This window comes from Trypanosoma melophagium, assembly GCF_022059095.1.
Source record: "Trypanosoma melophagium isolate St. Kilda chromosome Unknown ctg6segment0, whole genome shotgun sequence".
Classification (NCBI taxonomy): domain Eukaryota; phylum Euglenozoa; class Kinetoplastea; order Trypanosomatida; family Trypanosomatidae; genus Trypanosoma; species Trypanosoma melophagium.
In genome coordinates this window covers 473,736-494,072 of record NW_027125189.1, presented here as the reverse complement: position 1 = coordinate 494,072, position 20,337 = coordinate 473,736, and the positions used below count along the sequence as shown (strand labels likewise).

The 20,337-nt window shown below is 41.3% G+C and overlaps 10 protein-coding genes across 10 annotated transcripts; all 10 read left to right on the top strand.

The window, feature by feature from the left end:
* Positions 1–703: 703 nt before the first annotated feature.
* On the top strand, positions 704–2,053 carry LSM04_000939 (uncharacterized protein; the record flags this gene model as incomplete). The annotated part of the gene is made up of 1 exon (XM_067332420.1): positions 704–2,053. One exon carries the CDS (start codon positions 704–706, stop codon positions 2,051–2,053), a length of 1,350 nt encoding a protein of 449 aa, XP_067186738.1.
* A 514-nt stretch (positions 2,054–2,567) lies between these two features.
* On the top strand, positions 2,568–4,316 carry LSM04_005354 (Histone deacetylase domain; the record flags this gene model as incomplete). The annotated part of the gene is made up of 1 exon (XM_067332417.1): positions 2,568–4,316. The coding sequence occupies one exon, from the start codon at positions 2,568–2,570 to the stop codon at positions 4,314–4,316; it is 1,749 nt and encodes a 582-aa protein (XP_067186928.1).
* A 355-nt stretch (positions 4,317–4,671) lies between these two features.
* LSM04_007244 (uncharacterized protein) lies at positions 4,672–5,538 on the top strand (the record flags this gene model as incomplete). Its single annotated transcript, XM_067332416.1, has 1 exon — positions 4,672–5,538. One exon carries the CDS (start codon positions 4,672–4,674, stop codon positions 5,536–5,538), a length of 867 nt encoding a protein of 288 aa, XP_067187011.1.
* A 638-nt stretch (positions 5,539–6,176) lies between these two features.
* Positions 6,177–7,403, top strand: LSM04_008581 (uncharacterized protein; the record flags this gene model as incomplete). Its single annotated transcript, XM_067332415.1, has 1 exon — positions 6,177–7,403. One exon carries the CDS (start codon positions 6,177–6,179, stop codon positions 7,401–7,403), a length of 1,227 nt encoding a protein of 408 aa, XP_067187076.1.
* A 288-nt stretch (positions 7,404–7,691) lies between these two features.
* On the top strand, positions 7,692–9,041 carry LSM04_002377 (Major intrinsic protein; the record flags this gene model as incomplete). The annotated part of the gene is made up of 1 exon (XM_067332414.1): positions 7,692–9,041. One exon carries the CDS (start codon positions 7,692–7,694, stop codon positions 9,039–9,041), a length of 1,350 nt encoding a protein of 449 aa, XP_067186805.1.
* Positions 9,042–9,805: 764 nt separating this feature from the next.
* Positions 9,806–10,636, top strand: LSM04_008931 (Major intrinsic protein; the record flags this gene model as incomplete). The annotated part of the gene is made up of 1 exon (XM_067332413.1): positions 9,806–10,636. One exon carries the CDS (start codon positions 9,806–9,808, stop codon positions 10,634–10,636), a length of 831 nt encoding a protein of 276 aa, XP_067187092.1.
* A 434-nt stretch (positions 10,637–11,070) lies between these two features.
* On the top strand, positions 11,071–13,026 carry LSM04_003636 (uncharacterized protein; the record flags this gene model as incomplete). The annotated part of the gene is made up of 1 exon (XM_067332412.1): positions 11,071–13,026. One exon carries the CDS (start codon positions 11,071–11,073, stop codon positions 13,024–13,026), a length of 1,956 nt encoding a protein of 651 aa, XP_067186850.1.
* A 242-nt stretch (positions 13,027–13,268) lies between these two features.
* LSM04_000029 (uncharacterized protein) lies at positions 13,269–16,172 on the top strand (the record flags this gene model as incomplete). Its single annotated transcript, XM_067332411.1, has 1 exon — positions 13,269–16,172. The coding sequence occupies one exon, from the start codon at positions 13,269–13,271 to the stop codon at positions 16,170–16,172; it is 2,904 nt and encodes a 967-aa protein (XP_067186705.1).
* Positions 16,173–16,992: 820 nt separating this feature from the next.
* On the top strand, positions 16,993–17,925 carry LSM04_001479 (Oxidoreductase FAD/NAD(P)-binding; the record flags this gene model as incomplete). The annotated part of the gene is made up of 1 exon (XM_067332410.1): positions 16,993–17,925. One exon carries the CDS (start codon positions 16,993–16,995, stop codon positions 17,923–17,925), a length of 933 nt encoding a protein of 310 aa, XP_067186764.1.
* Positions 17,926–19,367: 1,442 nt separating this feature from the next.
* LSM04_004489 (uncharacterized protein) lies at positions 19,368–19,964 on the top strand (the record flags this gene model as incomplete). Its single annotated transcript, XM_067332409.1, has 1 exon — positions 19,368–19,964. The coding sequence occupies one exon, from the start codon at positions 19,368–19,370 to the stop codon at positions 19,962–19,964; it is 597 nt and encodes a 198-aa protein (XP_067186894.1).
* Positions 19,965–20,337: the final 373 nt, after the last annotated feature.

Below are 20,337 nucleotides of genomic sequence, written 5' to 3'. Positions count from 1 at the left end.
GTGATGAAACTGTGGTTTATCGGCATATTTGTCTGTTTCTTTTTTAGTTTAAATTTTTTTTTCCTTTTTTTTTCTTCATTGGTAAATGGAACTACGCTCTCGCAGCCATGGTGGTCGAGATATTTTTCTACATCCACTAATTAATGGGCTATATGTTTATTGAATGAACACTACTCCGACGAAGTGCCAGCAAACAAATATATATATTATATTGTATTTATATATTTACAAAAGGAGAAGAGAAAAAGAAGTCTTCTTTCTTGCCTTTGTCATTTTCCATGTGTTTTTGAAACCTGGTGTGTGTGGTATTACACTAGCTTAAGATCCTATTTGTCAATCAAAGTTTTTCGCATTTTGTGGTTTTTTCCCTTTTCAGCTTTCCATTTACTTTATTTCTGTCTTTCAGTCCTTCTCTTAATGTGACTGATGTATGCCATTTTTTTTCTGTTTTCCTTATAACACACACAAACAAACAAATAGAAAACTCGAAAGGTTATCAATAGGTAGCTTTTTCTGTTTACATTAACGAATATATATTTATATATTATTTCCCAGGTCACCTCCTTTTTTTGTTATTATTTTTTTTCTTTTTGTTTTTCCTTTTCCCCTCTTATTTGTTTTTTATTTTTTAAAATTACCCCTTCAAAAAAAAAAAAAAACAACGCCAGTGAACACTAGTTTTCTTTAATTGTGTACCTCAAAGATGCTGGATCTGAAGTACGCATTTAAAAGCAATGTTTCCCGTAGTGAAAGTGTCTCTTGTTGGTGTCCCCCTTGGCAGTCTATTGTACAATTTGGGGGAATTCCTCCAAGCGAAGAGTTACAAACCGTTCTAAATGAGGGAGGGGGAAGTGGTAAACTTTATTATTTAACAGTAAATGACATTAAAAGCGGCATCGATGCCGTGGAGAAATCTCGTATCGAAAAGAAACGTAAAAGGGATAAACGCACAAATGGATTGTTTCCATCACTTCCCCCATCGTATTTACCGGCGTTTTCGGCTACCAAAAAGAAGAAAGTTTCGCTTCTTGATGGAGAAGATATTACATTAAAATGGCGAGTTGTTCCTGGATTTTCTCCACGTGATCGTCGCGGTCATGCTTTTATTTACTGTAGGGAATCTCTCTATCTTATTGGTGGTTGCTATTGGGCTCATGGTAATACTATGGCAAGAGCGGATATGGTTTTTAATACAAAAACATTAGAATGGAGAAAAATTGATGGTATTCTTTTACCTCATGCCCAGGCTGCCGTTAGTGTGAGTAATTGTAGAAATAGCGATGGGGAAGTAGCTGTTTATTTCTTTGGAGGTGTACGTAGTCCACAACCCTTTTCAAATGAATTTTACCGCATTTTTCTTCCATCCCGTACCTCTGAGAGTCTTCCACAAATGGGGGATGTTCCTCCCCCGCAGTTAAAGGGATTTATTGTATGTGATGTCTCCTATGAGGTGTCCGCCACTGAGAGTAGTAAAGGAAAAACCTCTGAGGGATATCTTTACTTGGGAGATGGATTGTGTGAAAGTGATAAGACACAACCAGCACTTCGTATGTATAACCTTAATACAGGAATGTGGCGTAAAATAGCACTTGCACCAAAATTAATGAGTGGTCAAGTGATTTCTAGGTGCTATGATGCCATATCGGGAGGCTTAAAACGTTTTATTTTGTTTGGGGCAATAGGGCAAGTATCATCAGATGGTCGGAATGGTAAAAAAATGACATTCAAGAAAAAACCGAGTTATGTTTTTTCTTTTGATGCCGCTAATAAATCATGGAAAAAGCAGAAGGCTACGTGTATTCGTGGAATCTGTGCTCACGCGGCTGTACAGTTACCCTCCAGCGGAAAAAATACCTCTCCGGAGAAGAGCATTATACGTGATGGTATTGTCTCAATTTCCGTAGGAGGTAATCAGGATGTTTTTCATATTTCTTCTAGACGTATTGGAGAACCTATGGGCTGGGTTTGTTTATTTGCCCCGACTCCAGTTCCACTGCGTGATTCTGCAGCATATGGGTATAAATATTATAAAAAACAAAAAAAAATATGTTAGCGGCAAAAATGTCAATTTATAGTAAATAAACTTTGCATATGATAAGTTCTACAGAAGTATCTCATCATCAAGGCATAAAGGGAAAAAGAAAATGACATTATTAATTGGTTTTATCTATTTATTTCTCTATTTCTCTATCTCTCTATCTCTCTATCTGTACATATAGATGGATAGATGAGGTGTCATTGTTTTATTGGCTTTGTGCTCCTTTTCTAAAAGGCATTTTTTTTCCTCAGAGTGCATTATTTTTTTCTTTTTATTTTTTTGGTTTCTTTCGTTGTGTCCAGCTAACTATTAAATCTCATTTAAGGGGAAGAAGAAGAAAACAGGTTATTGCTTTCTCTTTTACTCATACACTGTCTCACCTAAACCTATTGCCTTTTTCTTCTTCTTATTTTTGCTATTATTCTTATTCTTATTCTTATTCTTATTGCTCCATTATGTTTATTTCTAATAACAAAGTACAGTGTTAAAGGGGCAACTATTCTTATATTCGTTATTTGATTATCACCAGATGGGAGAAGGTGCAGTTAATCCTGGACAAGTACCGTTGCCAATGAAACCATCACCATTGGTCTCAACAACAGCAACACCAGTTGTAATAATCGTAGGGCAAGACGTTGATGCTTCAGCTATGCCTTTAACATACGAGCGGAATCGTCTTCTCATCGATATGATACGTCATTACTCCTGTCCACCTTTTTTATATAAAACAAATACGGATGATGTTTATGATTATGATGCAAAGTCTTTTTCAAGTAATATTTTTGAATGGTTTTCGGATCTTTTACCTGTAGTTGGTACGGAGGATATGACAAAATTCCATGATGAAAACTATGTACGATATTTGTCTCTTCGTGAGACAATGTCTGATGTGGATGAACGTGCATCTGCTCTCAAACGTTCAAGAGCGGAGGAGATTCAACCTCCATTCTCAAGAAGATGTTCACAACAGGCTCGACCACCACTACGTAAGTTGCCTGACCTTGTGCCTATTACAAATGATGAAGAGTTTAATTTAATAGAAGACAATGCACCCTTTCTAGGTATGTGGAGAACAATTCAGAGCACATTATCAGGAACTTTAACAGCAGTTCGTCTACTTGCTCAAAAAGAACGTTTTGCAGCCATTCATTGGTTTGGTGGTAGACACCACGCCAAACGGGATAAAGCAGGGAGATTTTGCTTTATAAATGATGTAGTTCTTGCGGTTTTGGAAATACAAAAACTTCTTCCATTGTCAAAAAAGCGTGTTATTGTAGTTGATCTAGATGCACATCACGGTGATGGAACTCAGTCAGCATTTTTATTTGATGATTCTGTTTTAACATTATCTATTCACGCCTATGGTGTTGGAGTATATCCTGGAACAGGAGACCTTGATGAAATTGGTGGTGGTATTGGACGTGGATTTGCCATGAATCTTCCACTACCAGAAGGTTCTACTGACAGTCTTGCTGTTCCTTTGGCTTGTCGGGCCATTCGTTCGGCATTACATAGAACAGGTGATGAGTTGGGAGCTGTTATCATTGTTTGTGGATCCGATGCTCTTTCTGGGGATCCATTAGGATCTCTTAATCTCAGTATTGGTGGAATGCAATTTATTATTAGGGAGTTACTTAAGGAAGGAGCTCGTAGATCAATCAAAGTGCTTCTTCTTGGGGCTGGTGGATATGTGGATGTAAGCTGCGCTCGTCTAGCAGGTGCAGTTACAAGAGATGTTCTTAGTTGTGCGGGAGCACTACAACGGGGTGATACGAATTACTTTCGAGACTCTCCTGATCTCTCTACTAATTTTGGGGTTCCTGTTCCTGAGAATGCCGATTACTTTACCCGTTATGGACCTTCTTTTCTTATGCATGGCCTTCCCCCAGCGCGAGTGCCAAAGGTACGAGATATTCCTCTAGAATCTCCATTGTTTGCACGAATGAGACGCATAGCTGAAAGGAAGATGGCAAGAGGTTCTAGTGAAAACAGGAGAGAAAGCGGCAGCATCAGCGATGACATATACAGTGACGAAGAAGAAGAAGAGGAAGAAGAAGAGGAAGAGGAAGAGGAAGAAGAAGAGGAAGAAGAAGAAGTAAAAGAAGAAGAAGAAGCAGTGGCGGAAGAAGAAAATATTGTTGTTGATTATATGCAAGTACAAGAGGAGAATAGAGGGGTTAAAAAGAACGTGGAAAACACAGGGCAGAAGGAAGAAGAAGAGAAGATGCATGGATTCTCACAAACTTGCTCATCTGATCTAACAATTCAAATCCTATAATACCTTTTGTGGTGTTCTTGCAAAAATTCAAAGGTGTAAGAATGGATTTTTTTTTTCTATTGGGTTCGATTTCTTGCTTCCAGTCGCTCCTCTCACTTTTGAGTTGGAACCTTTACTGCTCTCCTGCTTTTTTTTCTCTCCATCTCTATCCATATATACTTCTTCCATCATTTTTTTTTTATCTTATATATATATATATATATATATATATATATATATATATATATTTCGAGTTGGGGTTCCCTTTATCCTTCTTGTGTCTCTTTTTTTTTATTTCTTTTTTTTTTACAAGTTAGCGGATCTATATATTTTTTTTATCTCTTTATTTATTTATTATTAATTATCTTTACCTTAAATGACTGTGGCTATTGGTGTTTCATTTGATCTTTTGGGAACCTTGTTGGAGGTTTACCCGTCTGCGGGTGCTCAGTATGGCATAGACATGAAACGATTTCTACAGAAAAAAGGAGTACATCAGCCAAATGTGGATCTTGATATTTTGGAGAGAAATTACTTTCGTGCCTTAAGGACAGAACTCCGAAAGGACCGTGCAAAGTGGATTGCGGAAGGAATGGGTGATGACAAAATGATGCCCATTGGAGGAACCACAGAAGAGAGTGTCTCAAAATTCTGGTCCCGTGTCGTTGATGAGACATTTAATGACAATGGGGCCTTCTGCAATAATGATGAAAAAATCATGTCAGTTTTACAGGAGTCCCGTAAATCTCCAGAATGGAATGAATTTTTAAAAGGTGTTGCTGACCGCTTTGCTACACCAGAGCCATACAGATGGCTACCGGAAGCACTTCCTACGCTTACTGCATTACATGAATGGAGGGAAAAGAAACTTGTGTATGGAATCCAATGCGCTGCCCCAGCGATACTAACCAACTCTGATTGTCGTTTGCTCACCGTTATATCTGATATGGTAAAACGCGATAGTAATAAACCTTTAATAGGTCCTTTATACTCTGCTGATATGATTGGTCTGGGCAAACCGTGTCCACAGGGAATTTTCTTGGCTGGTAGAGCCTCTCAAGTTACATCCATGCAGCACTGGATTCATGTGGGCGATACCGAAGAAGATTGTTTGGCTGCACAACGTGCGGGATGTCATTTCCTGCCGTGTTCACCCACAAGAGGCCCCGAGTGGACTCGGCTTAGAGAGATGTTGGAGGAAGTGTGTAGCATTGTGAAGGGGACTGCCACGGTTGCTGTATAATAGAGACAAACAGCGCTAAAAAACAAAAAAATTAACAAACAGGAATAAAAAATTAATAAATATCAAGGGGAAATAAAACGATTTTAATGGCAATTCATTGCTTCTTTGTGTTTTTTTTTAGATTTATCAGGTCATACATGTTTTTTTTTGGATTTTTTTCTACTTTATCCTATTCTTACCTCTGGATAGCCTTTTATTTGGTGAGGTCTTTTGACTTGAGAAGCTCTTGCCGGTGCAAACCTTGTGGAGTTCTTTCTCTATTGGAGTGGGGTTCTTTGTACGGCATGTATTGTTTTATTATTTCTAGGAATATTATTATGTATTACTTTACTTGGAAAGTGGGAATCCACATTATTTAGTACTTTTGCATTTTTTTTCTTTTTACTTTATCTTCTTTTTCATGTTCATCTGTTTCCTTCCTCTGTACTTCACCGAGAAAAAGTTATTTTTGGAACTCATGTTTTTTTTTTCTGCATTTCCCCCCCGTTATACTTGATGCTTTGAAGTGCTAATAATAATGCCATCTCTGTTTATCTATGTTGAAATTATATATATATATATATATATACACTCTTTTTTTTCCTTCCTTATCTATATAGCTTTTCCTCTCTAAGTATATACACAAGTGTAGGGCAAACATGATACGGCAGAGTCTGGAGGTAGTACCCACTGTGCAGCCAAAGTACCGCCTCGAGGAGGATGCTCGCAGGGCGGCGAAGCGAGAACAACAACAGGAAAAGCCATTAAGTGTAGATCGATACACAATTGCACGTAGTCCAGAGGCGGCCACAGGTGTGCGGCTTTTCTCACTTCTCCCATCCCCAGAACTGCAGTCACGGGTACCAAAAACGCTGCATGTGTTGGAAACATCTAAAAAGACATGGAAACGTGTACGGCGAATGGTGTACCGTGCTACTTTACGCAATAGGAATGCTGAAGATGAGAGTGAAGATGAGGATGATGAAGCGGACGGTAGTGCACCTCGTTTTAGTTCCTTACCATTACCAGAGTACGAAAATATGTCGTGTGTTGTTCTCAAACTTCCCACAGAAAATGAAACAGATGAAACTACATCACGTGTGGTACAGGCGAAATCACTAGATGTGCCATTGCACGCCCTTCGCTATGAACGCACGGAGGTGGCAAAGGCCGGTCAAGGCATTTCTACTTCATGGTACTCTGGCGTCGATGTGCGTGCCGTGAGATTTAAACGGAGTTACATTGACGATGATGATGATGATGATGAAGGGAATATGCACTGCGGCTATTTCTCCGATGATGGGGCTACAGAAATACGTCAGGATGGTTCAAAGCGTGAGGATAAATCAGATGGACGTATCGCCACTGCTGGTGGTAGTAAGAAGAAGAAGAAACTTGAAGAGGCCAATAATATAACTCGTGGCACAGAAGAAGAAGCATCATCATCATCAGCAGCAGTTGTAGTGGTAGCTGAGAATAAACTAGAAAAAGATGGGGTTCTTAAGCTTTCAAATGGTGATGCACCTGTCTCTCCTATTCCATCAAGTACACTTCAAACATCAGAGGCGAAGAAAAATGATACTGGGATGCTTAATGGTTCAGAAGTTGAGGGAAATGTCCTCGAAAGACTTACCGCATCTCAATTGCAGGAATGGTCTGCTGCAGGTAAGGCAGCTATGCCCTTTACAGAGCTAACAAAGATTGTACTAAAGTCTCATCCACATTATGCTGAAATGAAGGCAAAACATCAATCGCCTCAGGGCCGTCAGGAAGCTGTAGAATGGTTCCGTGTTTCGCAGAATGCTGTTCGAAAACATGTTCTTCATTTGGGGTACACCATAGATAGTTCAAACAACATCTACCTTTCACAGCAAAAAAAAGGCTGATACACCTTGCTTGGTTTGTAACCTCATTGTTTTTCATCTCTTTACAGGAGGTTCAGGCGGTAGTAACAAAATAAATGCTTCTATGATAGGTGAAGAGTTTTGTCCTTGTTAACTGAATACGTTTCTCAGAGGAAAAGGAAGAATAACCAAGAACAACAACAACAACAACAAAAGAAATGATAACACCAGTAATGTCAAACTACTTTCCTTCTTGTTGGAATGCCTTTTCCAAATTTATTTTTATTTTTATTTTTTCCTTTTTATTTTTCATAGTAAGTCTATATAGGGATGAGTAACACTGCGTCTAATCTTGACGAGGGTCAGAAAAAGAAACTGGAGGCATCGGTTCCTCGCCTCACAGCAACGGAGACCTTGCATCCAGTCAGTACTGTGGATCCATTAAACTGTGATGATGATGATGATGGTCCCACACCACTGTCAACACCAGAGATACGGACCGTTACCGCAACTCCCTCACAGGTTCAGCACCATAAAGTACATGAAGAGCAACATGAAAAGGAACAAATGCCGCGCGAACTGCGGCAAGGCAGTGTTGATTTGGAACCTCCACCAGTTCCAGTTTCTGTTCTCACCATTCAACCCAGTGTAAGGACTGATAGCCGTAATACGAGTACTAATAGTTGGCAGAAGAAGGTCAGTTTTACTACTATGAACTTGTCAGACTCAAAAAATGCCATTTCCTCTTCTTCTTCAGTGACAGCCGAAAGCAAAAAGGGTAGCATTACAGTAGAAGTAGCAACTGATGGAGTTGTACATGCTGAGGAACTAGACCCGAGAGAACTTGCACGCTTATATGCCCAACAACAGGCTGCTCTTCGATCTGTCCGCGGAGAGTTTGATATTCTTTACGTTCCTGATTGGGTTCGTCTACATCCTTTACTAGGATCTTACGTAGCTGAAGCATTTGGTACATTTGCTTGTGTACTAACTCTTTCTTTGGTTAGCGTTCGAAACCAAAGTATATTTCAAAATAAAGACGAAACGAACATGACTTCACTTCCAATTGGATTCATGTTTATGTGTATGGTTTTTACTTTTGGCTATATATCTGGTGGTCATTTTAATCCTGCTGTTACTTTGGCAGTGTTTTTAGTACGAAAAATAGATCTTGTGCGAGCTCTGGGATATTTGATTTGCCAAACAGGAGCAGCACTAGGTGCTGGACTAGTGGCCATGGCAATTCAAGGAAGTACAGAAGTTTTCGTTCCTAAAGTGGATTCTATATATGTTTCATCTGGTATTTTTTCAGAACTTATATATACCTTCGCCGTAGCTACAGTAGTACTTAATGTAGCATATTCCAGACAAAGCGGAAATTTTTTTTATGGATTTGCTATTGGGATGACTATTGCAGCGGGTTCTGCTTCTGTTGGACGAATATCTGGAGGTGCTTTTAATCCAGCTGCGGCCACTGGACTTCAATTGGCTTTATGTCTCACTGGGAATTGTGATCCTTTGGGATCGTTTTGGGTTTACTGGATGGCGCCTCTTGTGGGATCGGTGGTTGCCTCCATTCTATACTCTCAGATTACTCAACCAGAGGACACTCATGCTCTTAATGATGCAGAAGTATTACATACGAATGAACCCAACAGGGAAGAAACCCAAGCAGAATAACGACCCCAATTGCCTACAAAACCTTCTGTTTTTTTTTCTTTGTATTTTGTTTTGTTTTGGTGGGGGAAGGGGTCATGTAGTGAAAGGAGGGCGTTTTGTAGGCATTAACGCGATCGAGTACAAAATCAAAGTGGAAAGCACACAAAAATATATATTTAGAAGTAAAAAGTGATTAGAAGAATCGAGATAAGCGGATAAATTTTCTCGGTTAGTTTTCTTTTTTTCCGTGGGTATGTTGTTCTTTTCTTTGATGTCTGTGTGTCTGTGTTTGGTTGCTGTCGAAACACTTATTCTGTTGTTGAGTCTAGTTGAATTAGACTTGAGAAGAAAACTCATACACGAAACCCCATTAATAGAAAAGTGGAAGTCTTAAGAGAGGTAAAAATCCCCTTGTGTGTCTTATTATTATTATTATTATTATTATTATTATTATTATTATTATTATTATTTATTTGTACCCTTTTTTGTCATGATGATTTTATTTGGTTATAGATGCCCATGAGTTTCTCTCTCTCTCTCTCTCTATATATATATATATATATTATTGTTTCTTGTTCTTCCCTTTCCTCTTATTTTTTTTCTTGTTACTTTCTACACGAGGCAGAGACTGGTGACAAAGACACATCCGGGTCTTTTTTTCCTTGTATGTGAGTGTGGTTCTGCATATTGTAGAAATATTTCAAAAGGAAAAAGTTGAAAAGAATAGTCTTAGCTATTTTCCTTCTTTGTGTGATATTCTCCCTTTTACCGGTAGAGGAAGACAAATGGAGGGAGACATAGTGTCCATGGAGGAACGGTCGTATCTGGCCCGCAAACTTCCTCTGATTAAGTTGTCTGCTTACCAGGCACGATTCATCTGCGAAGGTATTGGAACTTTTATCTTTGTCATGACAATTTCCATGGCGGAGGTAAACTGTGGTATTATCTCTATTAATGGCAAGGACCGAACACGTAATTTAGCTCCAGTGGCTGAGGGTTTCATGTTGTGTGTGTTGGTATTTACTTTTGGCTACATCTCTGGTGGTCATTTTAATCCCGCCGTGACATTTGCAGTTATGCTTATTCGCGCTATACGAATGGAGGAGGCGGTGGCATATTGGATTGCCCAAGTTATTGGCGGTATTCTTGGGGCAGTTGTTGGTATTATTATTAACGGTTTCCCACGCCATTTACCAGCTCCACAGGTGCATAAAAATATGCCAGGATACGTCTTTACAGGATTTATTGCAGAAGCACTTTTTACTGGTTTTTTGGTGACTGTCGTTCTGCACGTTGCGTACTCCAAACAACGCAATCATCATTACTATGGATTGACCATTGGAATGTGTCTTCTTGCCGCTGGGTACTCTGTGGGTGGTGTCTCTGGTGGGGCGTTTAACCCCGCTGTTGCGACGGGACTTCAATTAACTAAATGCATAGCAGCGGGTTACTGTATTCCACTCATGCATCTTTGGCTTTATTGGGCGGCTCCTGCGGCTGGCGCACTTGGGGCATCGCTGCTGTTTAAAATGACACATCCAGCACCAAAGGAAACGGAGGAGGAAAGACAACACAAGGCACTACAACGTTCGGCTCGGCACTTGTACGGTTCATAAATGGCGAGAGAGGGAAAAAATGGATATATTCTTTATAGGCAAACGGCATTGCAAAGGAAAGGAACATAAAGGAACGAGCGAATCCTCTTTCCTTTCTCCTTTCCCCCTTCTTCTTATCCTTCTCCTTTCCCTCCACTACTCTACTCTTTTCTTTCACCCATAAAAAAAGGTAGCAGCGTGTACCGTACGAGCAGGAAAAGGGGACAAGGGAAAGAGTAGATATGCCTTTAGGGACCCCAAGAAGCATATCGCTTCTTTTTATTTATTTATTTTCTTTTTGTTCGCGTCACGAAATATGAACACAGTAGCATATACAACTTGAGGAAGAGAAAGAGTGACGGGATTGAAAAAATCATTCTTTGGAAGTTTTTTCTTCTTTAGTTCCCCCTTTTTATTTTTCTATTTTTTTATTTCTTCTTCCTACTAGGGCATTTATGCAGGGAGGGGATGGAGAGGACCAAAAGGAAAAATCAAAAGTTAAATATGAATCAAAAGAAGAATATAAAGATATATACAACGTTAAATATGTGGAGGATAAGGATAATGGAGGTAGTAAAGCTCAAATATCGTGCTTCTCACCATATCCTTCATCTGTATTTTCTTCATCTACACAAATAAACGAAACGGCGTGGATATCACGAGTTGTATTTTTATTTTTTGCACTTCTGGCACGTGGTGATGATCTTTCACAGCTTCTATGTCACATGCGTGGACAACTAAATGAGACATCCCAAAATCTGGTATTAAATAAGGAATTATCTTCTTCACCATCGTCGTCGTCATCATCATTGTCATCATCCCCATTACCACTATCTGATGATAAACCTGGAAAAGGAACGAGTAATGAGTTGAAAGAACTACCACGCCATGGGGGAGAAATGCAAGATAAAATTAGTAAACAAGATGCATTATTACTTGGTCGTGCTGCACGAACTGCACTTTTTTTCTCTGTGGAGAGTGGCAAGGCAGAGGATGAGGTGAAAAAACTATTATATGAACCAATTGTAGCTGAGGCGGTTCGTCAAACTCCTTTACATGTTAAGAGTACTTCATTTCCACTTCCGTCTAAGTATGAATATATGCTAAGCAATCGTGCTGCAGTGAGTTACGCACGTAAGTGGGCACGAGAGGGTCGCTGGGATTGGGGACTGCAATTGCTCGCAAATGTTACTCCGACCCCAGTAACAATGGCAGCGGGAACAGAGTTGTTTAGTCAAGCTGGTCAATGGGATATGGCTATACATTGTCTAAGTACAATACCATCAGCAGACTGGACAGAGGTAGAAGTCTCGGCAGCTATTCGCGGTTTATTCCACGCCTCTCAGAGGCGTTCTCGTACACTAGAAAAGACAGCATCAAAATCTACAAAAATGAGTGCTACGTCTTGTGATAATTGGAAACTAGCTCTACATATTCTTTCTCTCTGTGTTAAAAGTGGTGTACAACTTAGTACACCTTCATCTATAAACGATATATTGGGTATGCTTGGAGTTAGAGGGCAAGATTGGGTGACTGCCTGTAATCTTGTAGATTACATGATACTAAACAGAAATAAAAATGAGTCATGTGATACATCGAATAGTAAGATACACCCAAATGTAGTGTCAATCTATCATATGTGTCGTATACTTCGTCGTCAATGGCATTTAGCACTTTATTATGCTTCATTAATGGTTAGTAAGGGTGATATTCGTATAGCTGACGATAGTGAAGTAACGGAACGCTTTTTGAGACTTTGTGTTACTGGGAATCGATGGGCGGAGGCATTAACAACCCTGCAGGTCTGTTTGGAAGGGAATATAGACAATGAAAAAATAAAATATGGGGATTGGATTACTGTAGAGACCTTTCTTGATGTTTTGCGTATGCTTAAAGAATCTCAAAAGGGTTCACTTGCCTCACGATTTCTTCTGCAGACGCAATTATCGAAGCATTTTAGCAAGGATGCAACAGGGAAGGCGTATAACGTAATGTTGCGGTACAGTAACACCGCTGCCGAGGCGCAATCCTGGTTACAAATGATGAACTCTAAAAACATACCGGTGGAAAATGAGTCATGTGAGCACTTACTCATTATGCATGCCAGAGAAGGGGAGTGGAGTCAGTCATTGAAATTGCTTAGCCTTCTCCTCGATGATCCGAAGCGCAACTCTCTTTACATCCCTTCTGCTAAGGCACACGATGCAGTACAGTACGCCTTGGAACGTGCCCCATTGCCAGGTCCCGGGTGGGAGGTATCATTGCGGCTCTTTAGTCGCATGTGTGATTTGCAAGTACCTATTTCAGAGGTATCTTTTCAGTCCATTGTGAAGAAGTGCTTTACACATGGAATGGACAAACAAGCCCAAATGTTATTTCGGTTTGCGATGAGGCGTGGGGTTCACAAGTGACTTTAGGGGAAAGTCACCGTGTCCCCCGAAGATGGGAAGACGGTAGGTTAATAGTTTTTAATTATTCATCTGTGTTTTTTTTTGAATTTATCTTTGGTGTGGCGTACAAATCCTGTTAGACTACTCTGTAATTTGTATCTTACCCTTTTTTTTTGATTCTAGGGGGGTTTTCTCTTTATTTTTTTGTTGCACCATTTTATAACGACTAAAAAAGAAGAAAGTTGGAAAACGAGCGCGAAGAAATGAGTGGCTTTGGTCAACAACTGCCTGCTGGTGGTGCCGTCGGATTTGGAGGAAATAACGCTGTGGCAGGGGGAGGAATGGCTGCTGTTCCATTCGGTGGAAATACGGGGGCAGCGCAGGGTTTTGGGGCTGCAAATACCGCAGCATTCGGTACCACTCAGACAGGTGGTGGCTTCGGTGCCCCATCAAATACAGGTACATTTGGGAACGCCCCTGCCACTGGTGGATTTGGAACAACAGCGAACAATGCAGCTCCTGCTACTGGTGGATTTGGCGCAGCAACAGCAACAGGAACTACAGCCCCTGCTACTGGTGGATTTGGTGCAACTGCTGGATTTGGTACTGCGGCAACAACAGGAACTACAGCCCCTGCCACTGGTGGATTTGGTGCAACTGCTGGATTTGGTACTGCGGCAACAACAGGAACTACAGCCCCTGCCACTGGTGGATTTGGTGCAACTGCTGGATTTGGTACTGCGGCAACAACAGGAACTACAGCCCCTGCCACTGGTGGATTTGGTGCTACTGCTGGATTTGGTACTGCGGCAACAACAGGAACTACAGCCCCTGCCACTGGTGGATTTGGTGCAACTGCTGGATTTGGTACTGCGGCAACAACAGGAACTACAGCCCCTGCTACTGGTGGATTTGGTGCAGCAACAGCAACAGGAACTACAGCCCCTGCCACTGCTGGATTTGGCGCTACTGCTGGATTTGGTACTGCGGCAACAACAGGAACTACAGCCCCTGCCACTGGTGGATTTGGTGCAACTGCTGGATTTGGTACTGCGGCAACAACAGGAACTACAGCCCCTGCCACTGGTGGATTTGGTGCAACTGCTGGATTTGGTACTGCGGCAACAACAGGAACTACAGCCCCTGCCACTGGTGGATTTGGTGCTACTGCTGGATTTGGTACTGCGGCAACAACAGGAACTACAGCCCCTGCTACTGGTGGATTTGGTGCAGCAACAGCAACAGGAACTACAGCCCCTGCCACTGCTGGATTTGGTGCAACTGCTGGATTTGGTACTGCGGCAACAACAGGAACTACAGCCCCTGCCACTGGTGGATTTGGCGCAGCAACAGCAACAGGAACTACAGCCCCTGCTACTGGTGGATTTGGTGCAGCAACAGCAACAGGAACTACAGCCCCTGCCACTGGTGGATTTGGTGCTACTGCTGGATTTGGTGCTACTGCTGGATTTGGTACTGCGGCAACAACAGGAACTACAGCCCCTGCCACTGGTGGATTTGGCGCAGCAACAGCAACAGGAACTACAGCCCCTGCTACTGGTGGATTTGGTGCAGCAACAGCAACAGGAACTACAGCCCCTGCCACTGCTGGATTTGGTGCAACTGCTGGATTTGGTACTGCGGCAACAACAGGAACTACAGCCCCTGCCACTGGTGGATTTGGCGCAGCAACAGCAACAGGAACTACAGCCCCTGCTACTGGTGGATTTGGTGCAGCAACAGCAACAGGAACTACAGCCCCTGCCACTGGTGGATTTGGTGCTACTGCTGGATTTGGTGCTACTGCTGGATTTGGTACTGCGGCAACAACAGGAACTACAGCCCCTGCCACTGGTGGATTTGGTGCAGCAACAGCAACAGGAACTACAGCCCCTGCCACTGGTGGATTTGGCGCAGCAACAGCAACAGGAACTACAGCCCCTGCTACTGCTGGATTTGGTGCAGCAACAGCAACAGGAACTACAGCCCCTGCTACTGGTGGATTTGGTGCAACTGCTGGATTTGGTACTGCGGCAACAACAGGAACTACAGCCCCTGCTACTGGTGGATTTGGTGCAGCAACAGCAACAGGAACTACAGCCCCTGCCACTGCTGGATTTGGTGCTACTGCTGGATTTGGTACTGCGGCAACAACAGGAACTACAGCCCCTGCTACTGGTGGATTTGGTGCAGCAACAGCAACAGGAACTACAGCCCCTGCCACTGCTGGATTTGGTGCTACTGCTGGATTTGGTACTGCGGCAACAACAGGAACTACAGCCCCTGCCACTGGTGGATTTGGTACTGCGTCAAGTAATACAGGGAAAGAGACAGGTGCTACGGGAAGTGGGTTTAGTGGTTTTGGTGCGACATCTGCCGCAGGAGCAGGGGAAAAGAAATTGGGGACCAGCACGACTTGCGATACTGGCACAGCTGCTGCAACTGCGACTGGCGGAATCGGTTTTGGTAGTTCTGTTGCTGGAGGTGATGAGTCTTCTGCTACTGCGGGAGGTTTCCCCACTGCTGGAGGGCCGGCGAGTACTAAAGGTGCCGTGGCAACCACTGAAAATCCTGATCCCGGAGTGGGTATGCGTAAACCGGCTTCTGAAGAGCTTAAAGGAAAAATGCTTTCATCTATTCTTGCGCAATTTGATGCGTCTTTTTCTAGGGACTACCATGATTTTCACAGACTTTCACAGCTGATGCTGGTGCGTGATCGACAGATTGTTGAGCGTGGTGATGAGATTCTTGCGTATAGGGCCTATCTGGATGCTGCTATTTCCTCTGCAGAGGCGTCGAAACAGGCATTTACCGAGCTCAAAAACAAACAGAATGCAATTACTGCAATGATGCAACGTATGGAAGACGCTGTTAAACCTATATATGCAAAGGTACAGCCAAAATTTACAAAGGCAGATGAGGCACGTGAGACGACATATGCTGCGGCAATTAACCTTTTTGATGAAGTTGAGGCACTACGGTTACGTCTGCTACAGTCTGTTGGACAGCACAACCGCTCACTCCGACAGTTACGCGAATGCGACGACTTGGAGAAAGTGGCTGGTCTCGTTGACTATCAATTGAGTGCACTGGAAACCTGCGCAGGGAAGGCAGAGGAATTAGAATACGAGATTGACTTGTTGCTGGGGAAGCCACCGGCAATGTGATCTAGTAGTGATGGCAACAACAACAATATCATCAGCAGCATGAAAGTGGATAGATTATTCCCATTTACCCTTACCCTAACCCTAACCCTCTATCTCTCTTTCTTTCCACTTGTTTTTGTTCTTTTTTTTTTTCGTTCCATGCCTCTTTGTTGGAGAAGCAGTTCGTTCTGCAAAATGGGAGGAGGATGAAAATGTTACCCGGACATGGTGCTGTCTGCTGCGGTTGGAGCCCACTGGGAGTCCAGAGGTAGCCCGCAAGACATGTGCACGTTTGAGAAGGTGGGTGTGTGTGTCTATGTGAGAGAGACAGTGAGGTAAATAGAAAGAAAGTGACAGAAGAAAAGGGTGAAATAATGGATTCTGTGAAACGATTCATGCGACTTTTCTTTGTGCTTTCTGCTTATAGTAGGAGAAAAACACGAAACAAAGTTGAGAGAAAAAAGACAGAAAAATAAAAAAAAACAACAACGGCAGGGTACACTGAGACCTTAATGAGAAAGAAAGGAAGAAAATGAGTCATATATATATATATATATATATATATATATATATATATATATATGATATCTAAGAATCTTTTCTTTGAATCGATATAATTTCAAGATATGCAAGAATAATGTATTTCTTTGTTAATTTTATTTTATACTCATTCTTGCTGTCTTATTTTTTTCCCTTTTTGGACCAAAGATTTCTGGTGTCGTTCTTTTTTTTTCTCTTTGACATCTGTGGCGAAAAAGAAAAAAAACGAGGGAAACAACCGTACAAACAAAGGAAAATAAGTAAAAAATAAGAAAAGGAGGGAATATATAACAATTTACTCATGAAGTTCCTAACGTTTGGTGCTGCGGCGATGTTGGGTGCGGCCTTCCAGTCGTACACATCATCACCGAAGTGGGCGGCGCAGTGCCGTCAACAGAGCATTTTCGACTCAAAGTTTAAGCCATTTGTACTCGGTGAAGTTATTAATCTCGCGGAGGATGTTGCCATATTCCGTTTTTTGATGCCCAAGGCAACTGATGAGTTTGATCTCACGCCCTGCAGCACACTGCAGGGTTGTTTCAAGGAAGGCAGTAACATTGTGGACCAGCCTATGCGATTTTACACTCCCATCACGCCCAATGGCACAAAGGGATTTTTTGACATTCTCGTTAAAAAACAGCCAAATGGTAGGTTTACAGAACATCTCTTCTCTATGAATGTGGGGGAGACGCTTCTTTTCCGTACGGTGCAGTACAAACTGCAGTATAAGAAAAACAACTGGGAGGAAGTTGGTTTGATTGGTGGTGGTACAGGAATTTGTCCGCTGCTACAGTTTCTTAACGCCTCGCTTGACATGCCAGGTGACAACACAAAGCTTTCACTACTATTTGCGAACAAAACGGAGAACAAGATCCTGCTCAAGGGTATGCTTGAGGAAAAAGCACGCAAGTTCCAGAACCGTTTCAAGCTGCACTACACTGTGGATGCACTGGAGAACCCAGAGAGCAGCTCAACGTACAAGGGCTATATTGGGTATATCACAGAACAGATGATTAAGGAGACAATGCCCAAGCCATCACTGAAAAATTTGGTGCTTTTGTGTGGTCCAGACGGTATGATGACGAAAGTTGTTGGTTCCTCACCAATGGTGTTGCGGGCGATGAGCGGTGGTCTGGCGTACCAGCCAACAGGCACTGTGCTGAATAATGTCAGCGATGTGGAGGGCATTCTCGGCAAGTTGGGGTACACAAAAGACATGGTGTATCGCTTCTAGGAAGGGTCCAAATGATAGTGATGATAGAGTGAAGAAAAGACTACTGGAAACCACGGGGAGTGCAGAAGGAAAAAAAGAGAAAGAAACAAGTGAAGCTGTATGATTTTTTTTTATTTTGGCACGTAATCACTCCAAAGTGGAAAAAAAAAGGAGGATGAGGTGGGGATCAAGAGGGATTATTCTTCTTTATTATTATTATTATTATTATTATTATTATTATTATTATTATTATTATTACTATTATTATTATTATTACTATTATTTGTGTTTCTTGATTTCTTTTTCTTGGGTGGGAAGAATAGGAGGTACATAGGTATTATTGTGTTCTTGGCTTCATTTTAGTTTCACTTTTCTATGTATGCTTGTATTTACTTTTTTTTCTTCTTTTTTCTATGCTATGAAAAAGAAGGCAAAACCATGTTTCTTTCCCCTACCTGTTCCTTCATTTTTCGTATTCCTTTGATTTCGTGTGTTTTTTTCTTGTTTTTTCTTCTCTTTAGTTCGTACCCTATCATTGATGGAATTGCCGATGCCACACCACAGTCACTCCCAATTCTATTTCTATTGCTCCTAGTACAATATTATACTCTCTTAATGTGGTTTATTCCTTATGGAAAGAGTTTAATTAAACTGGGAAACTATGACTGCACTTTCTTTTGAAGCCTCTATTGTAGGATTGAGAGGTGGAAACAGGAGCAAAACTGGTTAAAACAGAAGTTTATTGTAGGTTTTTTTTTTCATTTTCGTTATCTGTCTCTCTGTGTGCGTGTTTTTTTTCCATTTATGTATCTCAGAGAAAAGAGCGGAAAAGCGGGTGAACAGGCTGTTTGCACTCACTATTGTATCATGAATCTCTCTTACTTAAAGGGATAACTCACATGTTTTTACTCTTGTATATATATATATATATATACAATTATTTTTTAATAGAAATGTGGTTCTCCTATTCATGGCCTTCTCTCTCTCTCTCCTCCCCCTAAAGGAACGAGCAATTACAGAAGAGTTGTAATGAAACGATGGAAGAAAAGGAAAATAATGAGTGACAGTCTGGCAATGGCTCGAGGTGGAGTGGAATCGATTTGAACAGGAAAAAAATGGTATGGGAAAGGGGGATCTAAGAAAAAATGAATGAGCAAAGTACATTGTGGATGTGGGAGTATTCTTTAGAAGGAAAACAAATTTATGGGAAACCTGTTTCCGCGGTAGCCGCTGATCAAAAAAGTTGATGTAGGGAAAAAAAAGAAACAAAAAGCGATGCTTTTTTTTCTGTTGAATAATTTCGCCTTTCTGGGAAACCTGTTATTTTATTTTTGCTCTTGTTTTCTATTTTAATCTGTGGAGTATTTCTTGCTTTGCTTTTTGCTGTTTTAACCTCCTTATGTATCGCTGTTTTTGTTTTTTTCGTTGCTTGTTTTTATTTGCTTTCTGAGGTAGAAGTATTAATGAAGAAAAAAGATGCAAACACATTAACAGGAAGTGAGAAACCAACACTGACGAATAATCAACAAAGTCATGTTCCTGAAGAGAAGCAGAAGTTAATATCCTCAAAGACAGATCGCATCTTTTTTTTCTATGCCTCATTGGCTGGTACCTTTGGAGCACTTTCCGCGGTTGTTGGTAAACTCGCAGTGATGAAAGATAGCGGAGATGCGTTGACAGAACTCACCACAACTATTCTTTCCTTCTTTGGTATACACGACATTAATAATAATAGTAATAGTAATAGTACATGGATCCATGTGATGCCCATGTTATTATTTGGGGTTCGCGGACTCTTATTTGCTTCGAATGCCTTTTTTACAGCACAAATGTGGCGATGGTATTTAAAGGCTCTCTCCTGTGGTCCTACACCGGTGTGTCAAATTGTGAATACCGGCATGAACTTTGCGATTAGTGCCTTTCTGGGTCTTGTGGTCTTTCATGAAGAGGTAACACTACTGTGGGCAATAGGGGCTCTGCTCGTTGTTATGGGACTCGCGGTGGTAGTGACGGACGATCTCGACAATGTCTCTGTACAGAAGCAGAAATCAAAAGAGTGATAAAGTTGTTGATTATTGCCTAAATGGTGTGTATAAAATGCTTTTGTTGTTGTTGGTGTTGGTGGTGGGGATGTGTGAAGTAACGAAGGAAATAGAGAGAGTATGCGTGTGTGTGTGTGTGTGTAAAAAATTTATGTGGAAAGCAATATTGTCAGCTATTTTTTATTCTTTGTCTTAGTGTGTGCTACTGTTATTTGTAATACTGTATTGGTTGGATTTATTTTTTATTTCATTTCTTTTTATTCTTTAAATGGGATCTGCTGGTAAAGGGGGATACGATTGAAAGGAGGAGTGTGGGGTCGTACTGGTGTCAGTTACTGAGGAGAGAAAACTACTATACGTATCTTTATAAGTAATTATACCCGATCACAAA